The 19324-nt window shown below is 50.0% G+C and overlaps 1 protein-coding gene across 1 annotated transcript; it reads right to left on the bottom strand.

Moving 5' to 3' along the window:
- Positions 1 to 9596: 9596 nt before the first annotated feature.
- Positions 9597 to 19033, bottom strand: FGF8 (fibroblast growth factor 8). Its single transcript, XM_065843743.2, has 4 exons — positions 19001 to 19033; positions 16723 to 16903; positions 12365 to 12471; positions 9597 to 11294 (listed from the first exon to the last, which is right to left on the bottom strand). The coding sequence occupies exons 1-4, from the start codon at positions 19031 to 19033 to the stop codon at positions 11007 to 11009; spliced, it is 609 nt and encodes a 202-aa protein (XP_065699815.2). The 3' UTR covers positions 9597 to 11006.
- Positions 19034 to 19324: the final 291 nt, after the last annotated feature.

Here is a 19324-nt window from a genome sequence, read left to right as displayed (position 1 = left end):
GCTCACGGAGCCACACCATTGGTGCAAAAATCTCAGCTATGCTTTTCTCCTCCCTGTAGGGAAGTTTCTCACCTTCACTGAGGCTTTAGACAAGCTGGGTTCCCCAGGGTGCCCCAGACTTCATTTGGGTTGCCCTGGCTGGGGACTGGAATATCTGGGACCATGTTGTCCTGAAGGCTGCTGCATCCCACCACACCAGCTGACAACATGACCTGAGTGGAGGGCACCTTCACATCACACAGCACCACACTGGTGTTCAGCCTTGTGGCAAGAACAGTATCTCTTCTTGCAAGGCAGACAGGGGGGAGCATTGGTGGAGGACAGGCAGCTGCCACAATGGAAACGGTCATCAAGTACAAGTCATCCCCCTGTGCCAGTGTCAAATGCATGGTGAACCCACGGCTGTGCAGGTGGGAGGTGGTGAAACCCTCAGCTCCTCGCAATGATCATTCTGAGAGGGAGTGAAGTGTGGACACTTCTCGAGGCCCCATGATGGGGCTGCAAGGGCCTAGCATGTGTCAGGAACCACAGCTCTTCCATCTCTGTTTCCCCAGTCCTTTAGGAGCTGGGGGTGCCTCTTTACCAGCCAGCAGCAACTAGTAGAAAATAAATTTTCTTATGATTAACCAGGTTGTGATAGTGGTGGGATTGGGGTCAGTAGAGCAGGTGTTTCACATACTGCCACAAGACACAGCCTCTGGAATGTGCAGTTTCTACAGCACCTTACCTCTCCAACATTTGGGGACAGCAATCAGCTCTTCAAACATAGATTCTGCCAAAACCTTTGGATATATTAAAACCTCCATGCTCACTGCTGTTGCTGTGCTGGTTTAGTGTAGGATAATTACAGATGTGAGCAATGAGGATAATTAGGTTGAGCCAACCAACCTCTTCTCATATTTGAACTAATCCTGAGTCAGTCTAGTGAAGTCATAGGAACAACTGTGGCTTTACTCGTCACTACTGAGAGCAAAAATAGCTCAGACTTCACCAATTGCACATTTGAATGACCCAGAACTGGAGCCCTCCTGAGAAAGTGTGAGACTCAGGATTTCAGGATTCATTATAGAATAAATGCTACCTTTGCTTGAGAGATGTGCTGTATCCTTTGCTTCAGGAGGCAAGGGACAGGAGACTGTAATCATTCCTTGGCTGTACCTCCTGCAGGGTCCATCCACGCCTCTCTTCTTCAACACAGACTCGAGTTACAGTGGTCCAGACCAAACGAGGGTTACAGCTCCACAGTCAGCTTCAATAGCTCCAAAAGTTGTTGCAAGAACCTTTTGGAAAATACATCCCTGAGCAGAGAGAGGTCACTCCAGTGGGTGGTCACTGCAGCATTTCTCCCCTCAAGATCCTGGACACAGCCAAACCAACAATGGGCTCCACCACCAGATACTGCAGCCAAAATGCTTGGCTACACTTCACAAGAGATGTTGACAGATTGGAATAAGCTTAAAAAATCCCTACAAGAACTTGGAGAGACCTGGAAAACCCACTTGCAGTGCTTGCAGAAGCTTGGTGAGGTTGGATAAAACTGTGAGCTGGAAGATCAAGTCCTGTGAATTGAAGTTAGGCAATTTTGAACAAAAAATAGCAAATAACACTGAAATATGCAGTCCCTGCAGGATAGCCTTCTTTTTCTGTAAACAAGAACTCAGGCTTTCACTCAAAATACAATAAGCAGGGTTCTCTCATCTTAGTATTATAGAAGGCTGGGACAGACATTCAAAGTAATCCCCATGACCTCGAAATCCAGTCACATACAAAAGCAGGTTCCTTTTAGCTTGGATACGGGACAGAGTCCAACCTTCAGTCAAAGCTGGGGAATCAGACTTTAGGTTTAGAAAAAGATCAGTTTTGTGGTTTTGTACTTCATTTATAGTTCAGATTATTGTATATACACATTGCTTCTCCCATTAGACCACTTCCATACCTTTTCTCGGCCTCTTGGGAATTGATTCAGCTGATTCATTGCTCTGCCAGGATTTTATTCTTTCTATGCACCAATTTCCCACACTCCTCTAAAACAGGGCTATGTCACTTGCTTTCAGCTCCAGCTGGGAGCTCCTCAGGGCTCACCCTGTGTCTGGGCAAAGCCCAAAACAGCACCAGCTGCTGTGGCACAAAGTATAAGAAGGAATGAGGATACGAGAGTTCAGCAAAATGGTCCTGGAAAGTCTGCACTGCTTCGCTTGCTGAATTCTCTGCTGAGGATTTGGATCCATTTCCATTGGCTGCTGAAAGCTAAGTCAGCCTGATGATGATGGAGCATTTTTAATGCCTAAAAAAAGTCACCAACAAAACCAACAGTTTCTGTTTATAACTGACCTTCTCTGTTATACAGGAAAAGTCTGAGCAGACAGAGCTCGCCTGACTTCAGCAGGTGAGAGGCACTCATCACCACCTCCTGGAAGGATGCATTTAGCAACAGCTGAGGGAGAATGAGACACTCAGAAGATGCACAGACCAGGACGGCTGTATTCCGCCCAATTAAATAGACAAGCTGCAAATAAAACATTTGCTCCCAGACTGAAGGAATGGGGAAACTGGGTTGTCAGGTCTCCTGCTTACCCCAAACTTCTCATTTTTCCCTTTGTGAGAATCAGATTCTTCTTGTGTGGATGGGACGAAGAAATCCTGTCAGACCCCGGCGATGCAGGACCTCCCTACACGTGCACTGCCCAGCACAGGGGGCAGTTGCAACCAACTTCCCCAGCCTCCTCAATAAGGGTGGCACAGGAATCCCAACATGGGAGAGCACAGAGCTACTTTTAGTAGGTATTTGATTAAATAAATGACTTTGTCCTGCTTGCACGAGGAACATCTAATACAGCTAACTACAGAAAATGTGCTAGGCTGGCATACGTACTGCTGGGAATCTGGGATGACTGTGCCTCCTGTGAAGGGATGGCAAAAGAATGGCATTGAGGGGAGCAAGATCTGCACTTGGAGGAACCTTGCAGGAAGATCTTCGAAACATTTACATGGGCTTTGGTTGCCTGTGTAGTCCCAAAATGTACCAGGACCCAGCTTCAGAAATAGAGCTCAGGCCACAGTGCCAAGGCCCTGGCAGGACCACAGGTCCCCGAGTGCCCTCAGAAGCACGAGGAACATGGTGGTGTATGCTGAGGCGCTCACACCTTGCACCGCGCTGCTCTGTTACCTGGCACCATTGGAGTTTACATTTCACAAGGTCAACCTCTGCAGTGCATCCTCCGTGTTTTCAAAGGTTTTCCCTAGCAGGTGGCTGTCTTCTTCCTCCTCATACATGCTACAGCTTGAATTGGCCCCTTTGATCAGCAGGGAAATATCCTGGGGGAAAAAGCCCTTGATGTAGCACCAGCAACATGTTCAAACCAACCTGCCAGTGCACAGCAGAGAACCAGGGCCTGAAACAGCAGAAGGAATTGGATGAAGACCTGACCAGTAATTTTAAACAAACCCCTGCCTAAACCCTGTGACTCAAAGAGTATTTTACAGCTTTTATAGAGATACATCTGCAGATGAGCCTGCAGTGGCCAGACCCGCAGACACAGGCCATTGTCTCAGGCTGCTCTTGAGGCACCACTGGGCTTGCTGATGGGAACCACTCTTCACATACAAGCTCACAACTGGTTGTGCAGGTGGAAACAGCCCGGGTGATCTGGGGAAACAAACATCTGAACAGGACAAACTAATCTTTGCAAGTTCACCATCTGGAATAGCAACTGTGGAAGAGAGCTAGACACCGAGCTGTTCCTGTCCATGGGGGCTTTGAACACCATGATGCTCCATGGCAATGAGTTGTTTCCCTACAAGCAGTGTTGGATGCCTACCTGGAACACAGTGCAGTAGCAGCACCAGTCCACTGGTTGCCTGTTCATCCTAACACACACCAACAATACAACTGTTTTTATCAAAATGGATAGAAATCCTACCCATCACCTTACCTGCTCTGCTGGTGTGGGACAGCTTGAATGTTTGTCTGAGCCAGATGTGTTCCTAAAGTCTTGGCTTTAATGGCATTTTGTGAAACAGGTTGACTCCTTCACTGCATCCCCAACTGCTGAGAAATCAATCATTACCAGCAGTTAGCTGTTTGATGGTTAACAGCCTGAACCAAAGCCAAACTGGTTGTTAATTGGGCTAACAACTGATTTCAAGGGGTTGTTTTGCAGGGCCCAACACTCCCAGCAATTGACTTGGAGCTGTAACTAGCAGCCAAGCGGCAATTAACAGAGTGTAGGGAAATTCGCAGGCCATTACCAAAGGGCCGGCTCCCAGCTGGGCATCTGCTTCTCATGGGGTGATGGGGAGCACAGCCACATCCTGAGGCCTGACCATGCAAGTACAGCCAGCACACAAGGTCCCATTTCACATCTCAGCAACCAAAATTTTCCTATTTAAGTAGTCTGGGTCTCATCATCCTGCACTTCAGCTACTGTAGCAGCTTTTGGGGGGATTTTTTATATTGTGGTTAGAGTTTTTCTCATGTTTACTGTTAAATTCCACAGGGACACCTTCCAGCCCTCCTTCAAATCCCTTCCCAGGACTCTCTTTTGCTGGGGTAGCAACTAGACTCATGGTTTGGTCTGTCGTGCCAGTTTAGGCCACCTGCTACAACCAACTGTACAAAATAGCACATCTGTCATTTACTCTGTGAGCAGCTGATAAAAGAAGAGACTCCAACCACCAAGATGTGCTACCGCAGCAGAAAGTGTTGGCAAAATAATCACAGCAAGAGTGAGGCTGAGTTTTTCTTTCGCCTATAAAAGCTTTAAGAAAAACAAAGAAACAAACAAAATACTATTGGCCATATTGTCAGGAGAGGTCATCCCAGCAAGTGGGGACTCTTTGCAATGCCATAAGCATGGCTGAAGGGGGTTACTCTGTGTCTGAACAGAGGACTTGAACAGGAACAGGGACACAGACCAGGCACCCTCCGAACCAGGGAAGTTCTGACAGCCTCGTCATCCCATTTCCAGTCCACAATGATCAACAGCACAAGTTCAGCAAAGTTGTAATACCTTAGCATGGCTGGAATGGTTCTTCCTAACACAGGGAAGAGTCCTCCAGCCTCTAAGCTAGGACTTTGCAACCAGAGATTATATCCTGGTCAACAAATCCAACACCATGGAAGGACCTTCTGGTGCTGCAGCCACTATGAACACAGTAGAGATGCCGTAAGTCACATGAAACCAAAGAACGACCCCTCGTCTCCCAATACAATACATCTCAAGTGTGTTTCGTTACAGAGCAGCCTGGACTAATAATCAGGTAATCTGGAGAAGCGGTTGGAATCTTCAACCCATCCACACATAAGCCCTTCTCATCCACTGGCTGACGTGACATAGGACCAAGGGGTGGACAAGAAGCTTTGCTAGAGCCTGGCGCAACTTTCATGTTAACACTGACCCAGAAAGTCTGCAGGTTCCCATTAACCTAGTCCCAAATATCTCTTCAATATCTCCCAAGAACTTCTCTAATGTACTAAGCCACAGCTGCCATGTGTCCCCAGGCCCATGGAGACAACACCAGAGAATACAGATTGCACATCATCACCCCAGGAAAAAGGCAAACAGAACACTTGGTCACCAGAGGTCTTCTGCAGCAAAGCCACCCCAAATTGCTTACCCCAGTTCTGGAGGGCAGCCTCTGGCCTTGACCTCAAAGCAGAATGTGGTTGCAGCTCCCTGGGACCCTACTCTGGAAGAGATTTCCAGGAGGAAAGATGGGAGGTGGTGCCATTTCTAGGGGGCAACCTGTTACTGCTGTAGGCATGCATGGGGAGGGGGCAGAGATGCTGCAAATGGGAAGCAGGGTGGTAATGGGGAGCAGATGTGTAGGTGCTTGGAGCACCCCAGGTGCTACAGAAGTGCTAAGTGTTATTATCATGGCCAGGAAACGGGCTGTGAAAGCCGATGGTACTCCACATCCACTTGCTCTGAGCCTTCTCCAGGATCTAGAGCTGATTTTCCTCATCAGCCCCAGAAAAACAGGAGCCAGCCTGGAGGTGCCTTCAGCTGCAGCCATGCCAGGGACACCATGATCAGAAAGGCTGTATGGAAAAGAGAGGAGCACAGAGAGACCAAGACTAACCAGGAGAGTTGGGTCTGGTCCACACATGGCCAAGAAGGCTTTGAACAGCATAATGCAGTCCCCCAATATATGCATTTCAGTAGCAGTGTGGAAAGATGTTTCCCTACATGGGACTCATTTTGTGGTCACCTACCCAACCCATGAGCTTCTTGCCGACAGTTGCTCCCTTGGGACAACACTGAGGTCACTTGTGCTCCATCCTGCACCTCCTTCCAGGATGCTCATGTGACACTTGGGTCCACAGCTGGGGCTTGCTGGCACCAAGCAGGGCATGGGGCAGTGCTGAGCCCTCCCCACTGGCCTGGTGCAGCCCACCAGTGAGCCAGTTTGATTTGGAGTAGTTGTGTGAGAGCAGAAATACAGGATCCCCCACTGAGCCCCTGAGCATCCCTGTTTCTGGCTATAAACCTCCTTCCAAGGAGAGGTCTTTACAGAGTGGGGCTGAGATGATCCGCAAGCCATGGTTTTCCCCCCACCCCCTCCTCGAGAAGAATTGCTCTCACACAAATGAAATGTGTGTAATTAATGGGCAGGGGGCTGGACAGGTCTGAGATGAAAGCGTTTCCTGGACTTGTCCTTCATTTGCATGGTATCAGAAGCTGTTCAGAAGGTGTGACTTTTCCCACAGGGAGCCCTCAGCTCGGTGGCACAATAAAGCCAGAACTTCTTACCCAGAATCAATTAAAGGGGGGGATGGGGATGGCAGGGAGATGTTTGAAAGCTGAGCCTGATGCAATAAACGAACACCTCAGTCCTCCTTCCCAAGCCAGAGCATGCCCAAGGGGGCCTGGGTGGGCTCCATCCCTGCCACAGCATCACACAGCCCACCCCACTCAGTGGGTACCCTTCCCCAAGCAGACCTCACAGAAAAGTTGTCAGGGGTTGGCCTTGCAATGAAGACCAACAGTCTCTGTAAAGAGGGAGGACAGAAGTGGAGACAGCATGTGCCAAGAGATTGGGGGCTTGGTGGATCAAGCCCTGGTGCAGCCTCTGCTTGGACAGCACAGACTCCTTTTTTTGCCACTTCAATTTATTCCTTCCCATTTACTGTTTCTCTGCCATAGTGACATTTAACCTGAAAACAGCTCTTCTCCTTGTCTGGTGTTGCCTTGGTGTGTTAGCCCCACATTTACTTCTTACCCCATATTGTCTGGCTGGGCCATCCAGGCTACCTGGTCTCACCTCATGAGGCCGGTGCTCCCAAACATCACTTGGCTCCAGCCTTGTCCTTGTGTTCAGACAGCACTGCTCAATGAAGTTCCATATGGGCAGGGACACATGTGGACCACTGCTTAGAGCACAGGATGGGACAGTCATTCCTGCACCAACAGCCAGGGCAGCACTGCTCGTTTTCTGCTTCGTCTCCCACCTCCATCCAGCCAGTGGCAGTGAGGGGACTGCAGGGTGACATTAGGGACAGGCACATCCCTATCACATGGACTTTGCTAGCTTGGAACAGGGGTTTCTACCCAAAACACCCATGTTAACAGCATGATGAAAGCAAACACCCATCTCTAAAGCCCCTCTCCAGCACTCTGCTGGGTCCAGCCCTGGCTCAGTGTCTCACAGTCCCCAGGGTCTTTGTGTGCCTGTGATGTCCCAGCTGGGTCCACACACTCACTGATGTTGAAGGAAGAAAAAGTCCTGATGATTGACTCTGTACTTTTGGCCAGTATACAGGGTTTTTGCATCCGTGGAGAAACACCAAGTACCACCAGGGACTGTCATCTCCCTGCATGGATGGTGGCAGCTACCAGTGCTGGAGGACCAGGTCAGTGGGAAGAGCAAGAGCTGTTCCAATCATGTCAGGGACTAAGTGGTATCGGTACAGAGACAGGGTATGAGGAACCATTAATTGATTCACTTATTAACTAACTAGTATTGGGCTCTTTAATCTTCCAAGCAAAGGCAAAAAAACACTTGCTAGCTAGAAACTGAAGCTGGACAAATTCAAGTAATAAAAAAAAAAACCCAAGTTGTAGTGCTCCTAGGCAGCATGGCCACCTAAAATCCTTTTAATGAAAAGGGACTACTTAACCAGGGACCAAACGAGCTGGGAAAGCAGAGATGCCTTCCCAGGAGCCAGGTGTGGGTGCTTTTCACAAAGGTGGGTTGTGGCAGAGCAAACCATGGGGGCAGCTGGGGGCAGCGTGTGGTAGAGCTGCATAAGGACACAGTGCTGTTCCCACACCCCAGGGTACCGGGTGTCCCTGCTCCAGGGGTCAGCTGCATTCCAGGATGGCAGGGAGGGGGGACCAGCCTTACCAGAGGCTGAGCACCCACACCACGCCCTTCCCTGCCATTGCTGTCGCTGGAGACACTGATGGAGCATGGAGCCAGTCCTGCTCCTCTACTTACCCTTACCTGGAGCAGCAACACTGCACCAATTCACCCAGGTTCACAAAGCTATTAGGAAAAGCAATTAGACAAATTAATGAAAGAAAAACACCCATTAAGGACTATCAAACACCATCTCTGCCTGGGGAAAGACCAGGAGCCATTAACTTTTAGTTCCTATGGTCTGGAGATCAGGACATGGGCTTGCCCCAGTGCTGTCGGCTTCAGGGCTTCTGCAGTCCCTGGAGCTCTCCTGGGACATCTGAGCAAATGCTGTTCATGCTGTCCTGAGCCCAAGCCTCATCCCTGATCTCCATGACACAGCAGCAATGCTCAGATGTAGAGCATGGCTGAGCACTCAGCCCCTGGTCTTCCCTCTTTGAAACTGATAACTTCTAACTACAGTTCAGCCTGTGGCATCAGCCAGTGGATAGTTCATCCTCCCACTCTGCAGGCAAGCAACACCCTGAGTGTTAATCAGGGCCACAGGTATCCCATGAAGGTGGCAAAGCCAGCAGGACCGGCACCGGTGATTCTGAGACTTTCACCTTGTGAGGCTTCATATTTCTGCAACTTTTAAAAACATATTTAACAATTTTATTCTTCCATCTTTCCATAGCTGAGACTACCACATATCCAAATCCTCCAGCCAGCTCCAACAAACAAAACCCAGCACCTCAGCAGAGCTGAATATCCACCAAAGAAGGGGACTCAACAGCCCATTTTGCACAGACACCAAGTTCACCCAAAGAGAAGGAGATACCAGCTTTCTGTCTTGGAAAGGCTCATCCCATGCTTAAATCAGTGGTCAAGGCTCTGCTGCCCTACACCCTGGTTCAGCCTGCAATGGGCCTGTCCCTACAAGGCAAGAAGGTGACATCTGCCCGTTAAACATGGAATTCGCTACAACAAAAACTACAATTTCCACAAGACCCATATGGAACCGAGATCTTGGGGCATCCTCCCTCTTCCCACCCCTTCTCCCTTGGGAAGGGGCTTGCACAAAGCAGCAGCCTCAACCCTACCCTGCACCTCATTGTCCTCCTTTGCCCCTCTCCAACCTGCCTCTCCAGCCCCAGCCCCTCCCTGGAAAACATCAGGCTCAATTAGACTAATACAAATTTTTAATGCACATATTAAATAAATATTTCAGTCATTTCATATTCAATTTGTACACAACCAAACCAAAACAACAAAAAAAAATCCTCAAGGAAACAAAAAACAATCAATCAAAAAGATTGGATGAAAAGTCACCCCTGATTCTGGCTCCTATCCAGTGTCTTTGTTTGCCCTCCCTGTGAAGAATAATTGCTATAACCCTTTAGAGAGAGGCACAGACCCAGGGCAGCATGTGCAAAGCAGGGCTGGCTAGGGATGTTCACTCAAAAGATCTAATGTTTCCTTTGAGGTTTTTTCTTTTTTCTAAATAGAAATTTTGGCTTCTGTCAACACAGAAACTTTGAAAGAATACCTTTCCTTTCTGAGGAGGACAAGGACAGTGGTATTTCTCAAAGAACAAACCTGGAAGAGACAGCTGACAATGGAAGTGTCAATTACAGACTGAATATTACAACAAAACTAGCCTGAAATAGATCCACAGTAAATTGTAAACTTTTTTTAATTTTATAAATGAAAACTTCCAGCTGATTAAAAAAATATAAACAGGAAAAAGAAATTGATGAAAAGTTCACATTTTCCACATGGAAAAAAAATCTAAACCAACAAGAGTTACCAGCCTGCTCCACAGCAGCCATCACCCACTGCCTCACCTTAGTAGTTCAGAAAAAACAAATGCCAAAGATGCTCTCGTGGGTAAGAGGTACCAAGTCAGTTCAGGACTTTCTCTGGGGTGTCCATCACCCGTGTCCCCTCCTGAGGAAAAATAAGTTGGGAAGCCAGCAGTGTTTTTGGAAGGATGCAAGCAGCTTCCCACAGCCCTCACTCAGCCGAAGTAGGTGCATCCAAGGAAGGAAAGGATCTGCGGTTCTCACCCTGGGCATTGCAGCCAGCCCACACACATCACCCAGGCTCCAAAACACACCTGGGAGACCTCAAGCCACCTCTGAAATAAATCCCCCGTTCCTTATTCATTTTCTGACCTCTCCATCTTCTCTGGTAAGCGTTCATTCAGTTCATTTAAGTAGCACTTCGCTCCCAGATTTGAATTTTTTTTTTTTTGCTTGTTTGTTTTAAATGTTGATTTTTTTTTCTCCTTTTCCCCTAGAGCTACAAAAAAAAAAAAAAAAAAATTACGAAACAAAACACGACCCCAAAAACAGACTAGAACATATCTAAGCGAAGGGCTCTTCTCCCTTCACCAGTCTTTGAACATTTCATTTCTTTTAACGTTGGAGTACAAAAATAGAGCCTCTCTTCTTTTTTTCTCTTTTTTTTTTTTTGTAAAAACCAAACAAACCTCCCAAAATTATCAACAACTAGAACAAGTATTTTTTTTTTTAATCCTCCCCCCTCACATTTTTTTTTTTCGTCTTTAATATCCATATGGGACAGTCTCTACACATAGTCCACCAAGCTTGGAGGAGAGTCCTCCGGGAGAGGTGCAGGCAGGACAGGCAGAGGAGGGTGCATCAAGGGCCTGCCTTGGAGTTGGAGTTTCTAGTCCTTTTACTTCTCCGGTTGAAGGGATAGTTGAGGAACTCAAAGCGTCTGTGAGGCTCAGTGGTCTGGTGGCCCTTGGGAAGCCTCTTCATGAAATGCACCTCCCGTTGGTGCTGCCGGGTCTTGGAGCCCTTGCGCGGGCGGCCCTTGCGGGTGAAGGCCATGTACCAGCCCTCGTACTTGGCATTCTGCAACGCTGTGTAGTTGTTCTCCAGGACGATCTCCGTGAAGACGCAGTCCTTGCCTTTGCCATTGCTCTGAGGAGGGGACAGAGCAGGGAATTTAAGCAATGGGTGCTCGGTCAGAGGGATTCTTCTCACTACCCCAAGCTAGACCAGCTATGGTGGCAGCAGGGTTGTGATGCTTGTGAGCAGTCAAGGGCTTGCTTTTCTCACGTCTTCTCCTATGGGCCCTAATTGCCCCAAATCTCCTTTTCATTACAAAGGCTGGGGGAAGCAGGCGTTGCAGCACAGGCAGATGCAGCTCACTGCAGCTTGCATCTCCGGTGTGATGACAGCACCAGGCTACAAACCCCAATATGGCTTGTCCCAGCCTTTGCTTCCACTGCACCCACAGGGAGATTTTTGCCTGTTCCCATCTGTACCCAGGCTGGATTCCTCTGCCAGCACAACCGTAAGAAAACTGTACCTCAGTGACAATTCACACATCCATCCTATTGCCCCTTGGGTGTTTAATACAGGAAGGGCATCAATGGACTGAAAAGGCAGTGTGGGGTCTGGGGGGAGGAGGCCCACAAATGCAGAGGGCAGGGAGCATGGAGGCAGCTGGAGACTGAGCTCCTCCCCATTACAGGCAGCACAGGGACCAGGGAGGGGACCCACATCAGCCAGCCCCAGGCAGCTGCCACACAAAATCCTCCCAGACAATCGCTGTCCCAGCAGGATTTTGCACGTCCAGCCACCTCTGCCCCTGGGGAGGGGGCGTCAAAGCTCAGAGGGAGCATGACTAACGAGTGCATTGCAGGGCCCAGCCTTGGGGCCAGCTCCACAGAGCATCTTAACATTCCTTGCACTTGTACCATGTAATCGGGGAGAATAGCCCAGCAATCCATCTATTTGTTCGAGGAGATACAAGGAATGTGCCCCACACAGCACCCACCTGCCTTCCTTGCTCCCTCCTTTCCCTCCTGCCCCCCAGGCTGCAGGATGGCTCATCACCCTCCCCTCCAAAGGGGTACACTGGCTGAGCTCCTGGGACTCCAATCCTGTCCCCTCATCCCCACAAGAGCTGCTATCCCAGCAAGTCCCAGTCAGCATCCACAGCACATCCCATGCCCTTCATCCCACCCTTGAACCCAGTGCCCTACCTTGCCAATCAGCTTCCCCTTCTTGTTCATACAGATGTAGAAACCAGTGGCCGCCCCCTTGATGCGTACACGGCTCCCAAAGGTGTCCGTCTCCACAATGAGCTTGGCTGGGGAGAGCCGCAGGAAGAAAGAGAGAGGAAAGTCACAGGGGCTCTGGGATGGGGCAGGCACAAGGATGGAGACCTCAGTAAAACCTGACACTGGGCAGTGTGGGCACATGCTGGGTAGGGAGGCAGCTGGGTCAGAGAGAGCACTTCAAATGGGGGCACAAGAGCCAGCCTCAGCCCCTTTACCCTGCCACCTTGGTCATGTTCCTCTTGTCACCTTGAGCTATGCCAGAGAGTGAAAAGCTCTGCCTTGCCCAGCTCCACAGGGCTCAGTGGTTCAGGTGCCACAGAGATGTCCCAGAAGGGAAGCAGGGCAGCAAGCAGGGGTCAACCCAGCTGGTGGAGAACAAGCCAGCTGCCTTGCAAACTGAGTCAGGTCTGGGTGAGCCTGCAGGCAGGCACCCTCTGGAAGTGCATGCTGTACTGCCAGCTGTCCCCAGCCCAGGGGACATGGCTCCACGCCTCTCTGCTGGACCAGGGCTGCAGGAGGAGCAGTGACTTTGCAGCTGGCAGGGGAGGCGTGAAGGGTACGACCATCCTTTTAATGCCTTTCACCTTTGCATGAGTCGAGAGGGCATATTGATTTGGTCTCAGTTTTATAATGGAGGCATCGATCGACTTCCGAAGGAGCTATGCAAATCACTGGGTCGATGGGCCACCTATAAATAGACTTGTCACCTTCCCTCCCTGCCTCCGCCTGGGAACCTGAGCCCCAAAGCCCATCTATCCCAAGGGAAGAGGGAGGATGGGGACATGACATCCTTCTGCCTGGCCCTGCAGCTGCTGCCCCCAGAGCCAGCTTGCCTCCCCAGGCAAGCCCCAAAGGGAATGGTTGCTACCTGTTTGCACCTCAAAAGAGCTGTGCTGTGCCGTGCCAAGCACCAAAGATTTCCCCACGGCACTGAAAAGCCAGACAGAATTGTCCCATCTCACCACTATCACCTCTTGCCCAGCATCAGCCACTAGTACCTTACGTGCAATTTGGCAAGCTAATTAGAGTGCAGCCTGCAAGACTTCCAATTCTATAGCCTTATTATGGGAATAAGCCCATCAATGCTTTATTCCTGCTCTCCAATCTCTTCACAGTGTCTACTCTGTTCCTCAGGACTGTGGTCTGCCCTGGCTTGCTCATCTCTATACCCCAGGAGGCTCAGCCACCGGCAAGCCCCCACAGCAGCCAGTCCCAGCTGATGTGGCTCTGGAGTGGGTGGCTTTGTAGGAGGATACTTTTGAATGGCAAAAGAAGGATGCAGTCACATGCATAAGCTAAAATGAGCCTAAACCACACTCAGGGCTAGGAGTAAACTGCTGCCTCTCTGCCTCTGTAATGCCCTGATCCTACAGCCTTTGTATCACGGGCACTGCTGAGGTCAGTGGCACCAAGGTTCAAGACAGTGGGCAGGCAGTGCTGGCAGCAGGAAAGGGCATCCCAAGATTTCCTGGTGCTGGTGGGTAAGCCAGGCTTCATGCACAGGCAGGCACCCCTCACTGCACCCTCTCCTGCCAATATCACCCTGCAGCATCTCACTCTCAAACTGTCCCATGCCCACAGACCCCCAGCCAGGTACAGATCAGATTCAGAGACAAGAAAATCAGGAAGAGCCAACTCCAGGCTGTGCCACCCTGGCACCAACACCTGGCATGCACCCAGCATCCCCAAATTGGCCACAGCAGCCTGAGCACTCTGTAAAAAAAAGTGCTGAAGCAAGGACCCCTTATTTATCTATATTGGGGAAAGGAACAGGGAATTGATCTCTGAGGCAGTAAAAGGTTTGAGGAGAATTGATTTTTTTCCCCCTCTGAGAGAAGAAAGAGTGGGGAGGGAGGGACCGACAAGGGAGGGAGGGAGCAGGGGAGGCCTCGGCCCCAGCAAGCACAAAACCCTCACTTTAAAGATGCACATCACTTCCCTTTCAGCATTTTTTTTTTTTTTTTATTCCCCCCCCTTGATTTACAGCCACCGGCCAGGTTCGTCGCCCCACGTAAGCCCAGCCAGTGCACAGCTCTGGCCCCACCAGCTGCCATCGGCAGAGGATGAGGACAATCTGTCCCCAGGGAACTGCACCCCAAGACCAGGTGATCAGCGAGCCCTGCAAACCTCAGCCCGACCAGCAGGAAATCTCAGGCACAGACAAAAACGGCAAGTGGGCAGGGAGCTGTGCCGGCATCCCTGGCCACTCGCGGGGTTCAGTCTGGGCTGCAGCTGACAGCAGTTTGCTCAGTGGCAGACGTGGCCTGGGAAGGGACAAGCCAGGCTGCACCGGCCACCCGCCTTCCCTTAGAATTAAAAAAAAGGCAATCAGATATTGACGATTAAGACAGACAACTGAAAATGCTGGACTCAATGTTAAGTCAGCTGTAAAAACGTCAGTGTGGGGAAAGGGGTCATCTGCAAAGATAAATCAACCCCTTTTACACGCCCACTCCCAAAAATGAGGTAAAAAAAGCAGAAGGGCTGGGAGATGGGGGGCCTCTTTGCTTCAAAAGCGAATTTCTAAATAACATTTTGGGGGAGGTCTTTCCTTTTTTCCCTCCCGTTTTTGAGGGGGGGAGCTTAACATTTCCAATTCTATTCTTTCACTTAAGTGACAGATTTATCCCAGTAAAATTATGTTTCATGCTCAAACTTTGAAGGGAAAGTGGCTACGTAAATGCTGAAAAAATGCAGCGAGACACACTTGATCCCCCAACTGGACTACGAAGAGGAGAAAGTATTCAGGAAATGTTAAAAAAGGTGAAAGTAAGAAGCGTTTTAATAGTTCTTCCAGACATGGGGGCCTCCCTAGAGATTCATATAGAACAATCCTGAACCTCTATTTTAACATTTACAGACTTGCAACTCTTTTAAAACTTTACATCTGAAAAACTGCTTGTTCTCTTTCTGGTTTACATCATTCTTCATTTTCCTCCTTAGCTCTTCAAATGCTTAACCTATTTTTATTACATTTTAATAGAGTTTTTCAAGCCACCACCAGTCCCCTCCTTCTGGCCTTATTTAAACCTGGTCATTATTTAAATATTCACTAACTGCCTTTTAAAATCCAGGCATTATAGGACTAAAACAAGATGGGATTTTTTGCTTGGGAAATTAGCTAATGCCCTTTCAAGCCAGAGCTACTCTATAGTGGGAATAATTCATTTGGAAGATTAATGCTGGATGTCCGGAATACCACATAGAGGGAATCTGCGCTCTGCTTGCACTACTAATGTCCAGTGTGAAATTTTCAGCCCAAGTAAAAGGAAGAAAGGAGGGGGAGGAAAAAAAAAAGAAAAAGAAAAGGGGCAGGGGAAGGGAAGAAAGTGTTTCTGCTGATCTCCTAATGCAAGAAAGGGAAACTGCAGCTAATACCAAAGAAAAACCGTTGCGATTCCTGTGTACAACACACATGAATACAGACACTTGCCTGAGCCGGGTGCAGGATCAGGCCCCCCGCAGCTGGCCCCATGGCAGTGCTGGGGCTCAGTGGCCTCGCTGACCCCTGCGTGGCGTTTGACCATCCCGATGTGTCAGCACACGCGATCAAAGTATTTGGGCTTCGGGTGTCTCCAGCAGAGGGATCAGTCCCCCTGCTCGAGGCAGGGGGGAGGTTTTGGGGATGGGGTGCCAGGGCTGGGCTGGTGGCAGAGGGGCTGAGGTCTAGCGCAGACTTTCACGCTCACAGAGTCCCCCTCCCCCCACCCAGTTTTGTCTCTGGAGACGCCACAGTATCTTCACCCGCAACCAACTGCCTCGCTGACCCTCCACTCGGGATGTGTTTTGAGAAGGGAGGGATGTGGGGTAAATAATGAAAAAGCCACTTTGGACAGTTCTAGCTTAGGGAAGGTTTCTACAGCCACCCTTACCCCTCTCCCCTCCTCACTCTTTTCTTTTTCAACTTTCTATTTCTTTTCCAAAAGGAAGTCTCAGAGACACCCAGCCCTGCAAAGAGCTGTGCTGAAATGACTGATGCTGTTCAGCACACCACAGCCCCAAGCCCTCAAATCAGGTGCAAGCCGAGAATGAAAAAGAGTGAGAAGAGTCCATCCTGCAATCACCAGTCGCCTCCCTCAGCACGGGTAACCTGCTCTCACCTTGAAACACACAGCCACTGATCACTGACCCCTATGTTCTCCCTTTACAAGCCCCCGAAAGCCAAACGATTTTAATGATTTCTGACTAGCAAACAGGATGGAAATCATCAATCGCCATGCCGGGCTGCAAACACCTCCCCGGCTCCCCCCACCCCACCTGCCCCCATCATGCATCCTTACCGTGTACATCCCCATCCTCTGCCATTGCATTGATTTTCTTGTTGTCCAAGATCTGCACATGTTTCCCGCTGGTCCGGCTGTACAGCTGGTAGGTACGGACAAGCCGCCGGCTGAGCTGATCTGTCACCAGGCTCTGCTCCCTCACATGCTGTGTAAAATTAGGTGGGGACTGAACAGTTACCTTTAGGAAATTAAAAAATATACAACACACCATTATAATCTCTACTCCTCAGAGGAGCGAATGGGCTGAGCCGAGATCACCGGCCTCCAGCCGGGCTTTACAAGGAGGCACGGAGCCGGGACCGCGGCCGTACCTCCTGCACCAGCAAAGCCTCTGCAGGAGAAGCAGCATTAAGCTCCAGGATGCAGTGACCAGAGCTCTTTACAGAGCTGTGCCTGCTCCAGACATGCCCTGAGCAGAAAGCTGAAGGAGACTTGGGAGCATGACAGGGCTCGTTAACCACAGAGGCCTCCTGTGGACTTAGTGGGTCCCAGCTGGCACTGGGGTACCTGTGATGGGCATCAAGGCTGGGAGCTAGAGGGGCTCTGGGTGGGGGACACAGGATGGCACTGGGCTGCCCTGCTGAGGGACTGACACATTTGTCCCACACCTCTCTTGCCTTTGCAGGAACATACTACTGCTCCCATTGCCCCATCAGTTTCAACAGCTGCCTTTCCTCTGGGTCCCAGGCTCTTTATTTGCTTCCAAACACCCCACTTACTGAACTCTTTAAATGAAGAGTCTCCAGAGAAGGTAGAGCTGTTATGTATAAGAATACCATGCCCCAGTCCAGGTATTTAGCAGCATAATAACCCGAGGATACTAACGTGCTATCTGTGCAAACACATCCCTCATCTGCAGCCAACTGTTTAATGCTGGCACTGGTGCCCCAGCCCTGACACACCAACCCCGTTAGCCCCAGAGCTGCAGCTGAGCCCATCCTCTCCAGACCCAACACTGCTGCTCCTAGGCTTTAAATGATTTTCACAAGCAGCCAGACCCTACTCCCCCTCAGCCCCAGCCTGCAAGCTTGCACAGAAGTCTTTTTTCCCCCCTCGTCTCAAATCCTTCTTTTAAGTCTGGAAAGTTTCGCTGCTCCCTGACATTTATAAAGATGTATTCTGAGCAAATGTTAGGAGATAGCTCCTTTCAACATCAGAAGGCTGGGACTACTCCTCTCCACCCCCGCGTCAAATGGGAAAATTTCCTCCCATCTTAAACAACAACAACAGAAAAAAAAAAAACACAATAAAAGCAAAAGCCGCTGCTCTCCCAAAGCAGGCTCTATAGAGATATCTCCCCTTGACAATGTCATCTCTCTCCCTCTGCTCCTGCCTGTGCATGTGTGTTTCCTATAGACGGCTTTTGGATAATGTAGCAGGATTCTCTCCCCGGCTCTGATGAGGGTACCATGTGGAGGAGAGGTCATTAGCCATGCTGCTATTTGGTCTCCGTCTCATACTCCAAAATATTACAGCTATGTTTTTATACAACTGCACACTCCCAGTGCTTCGTTCCCTCCACTTTTCAGCTGGAAACTCTTTTTTTTTTTTTTTCCTTCTTTTTTTCCCCCAAGCTTCCAGGAAAATTTAAAAAATTTTTTTTAAAAAAAGGGGCTTAAATGGCATTTTAAACAAAGCTTCTGCACCTGTGATCTCAAGGGGAAGGGGAGCTTCACCTCGGTTTGAAGATGCACCGCTCCAAGCGACGCGTGCCTACTGGTATGCGGGTGTTGCACAAGCTCTGCCTGGGCTGTTTAATCTATTCATGACACTTCTGTCTCTGGCGATACAAACCAGTGATGCTAAAGTCTGACAATTTAAAGTTGAATCAAAACCTGCAATTTTAGTAAGGTTTTTGCATTGTTGGGGTTTTCTGTTGGTGGTGGTGGTTCGGGTTTTTTTTCCCCCCTTTTTAATGCTGCTTTACTTTTTAGATGAAGCAGTGTAGGAAAACAACCTCGAACAAGAGGAAAGGGAGTATCCACAGTGCCATTTAGAGGCACGGGGACGGGACCTAAAGCTACTGAAAAATAACCATACACAACTCCTTGAAACCCCGGGTACTCCCTGCCTCGCAGTCCGAGTCCTCTGCACCTTATTTTGCAGCCCGGTGGGTTCCCTCCCCGGCCTCGGCTTTTTACAGCCAGGCGACTTTTGTCTCCTGGGTTTTAAACTGTTCCTCCTCCCTCCCGAGCCCGGGGCGCTCGGCGACGGCCGCGGGACACCCCCCATCCCCGAGGGGCGAACAAAGCCGGGCGGCCAAGTGGGCACTTACCTGGGCTTGCAAGCAGAGGACCAACAAGTGCATTAACCTGGGAAGGGGAGACAGAAAGCAGGAGAGAGGTGTGAACCGGGGGACTGCGGGCCCGGGACGGGAAGGCCGGGGCTACCGGTACTCACAGGCAGCTGAAGAGCGAAGAGCAAGGGTCCATCGCGGCGTCGGTACAGGGCCGGGAGACCGGCGGCGGCGGGGAGCGCCCGGGGGGGCGCGACGCGGCACTGCCTCGGCTCCTCGGATCCTATCGCCCTGCCGGAGCGTCCTCGCCCCGAGGAAAGGAGGGCACAAGCGGCTACAGAGGGGAAAGGCCCCCGCCAGCCC

Source organism: Patagioenas fasciata, chromosome 8 (genome assembly GCF_037038585.1).
Source record: "Patagioenas fasciata isolate bPatFas1 chromosome 8, bPatFas1.hap1, whole genome shotgun sequence".
Taxonomy (NCBI): domain Eukaryota; kingdom Metazoa; phylum Chordata; class Aves; order Columbiformes; family Columbidae; genus Patagioenas; species Patagioenas fasciata.
This window is presented reverse-complemented; position numbering and strand designations above follow the sequence as displayed.

Excerpts from the sequence above, each read along its gene's own strand:
- FGF8 (XM_065843743.2), bottom strand. The coding sequence starts at position 19,033 with ATGCACTTGTTGGTCCTCTGCTTGCAAGCCCAG. Across the intron at positions 12,472-16,722 it reads AGAGGATGGGGATGTACACG|CCAAGCTCATTGTGGAGACG; the intron begins GTAAGGATGCAT and ends GGCTCTCCCCAG. Across the intron at positions 11,295-12,364 it reads AGGGGAAGCTGATTGGCAAG|AGCAATGGCAAAGGCAAGGA; the intron begins GTAGGGCACTGG and ends TCCCCTCCTCAG.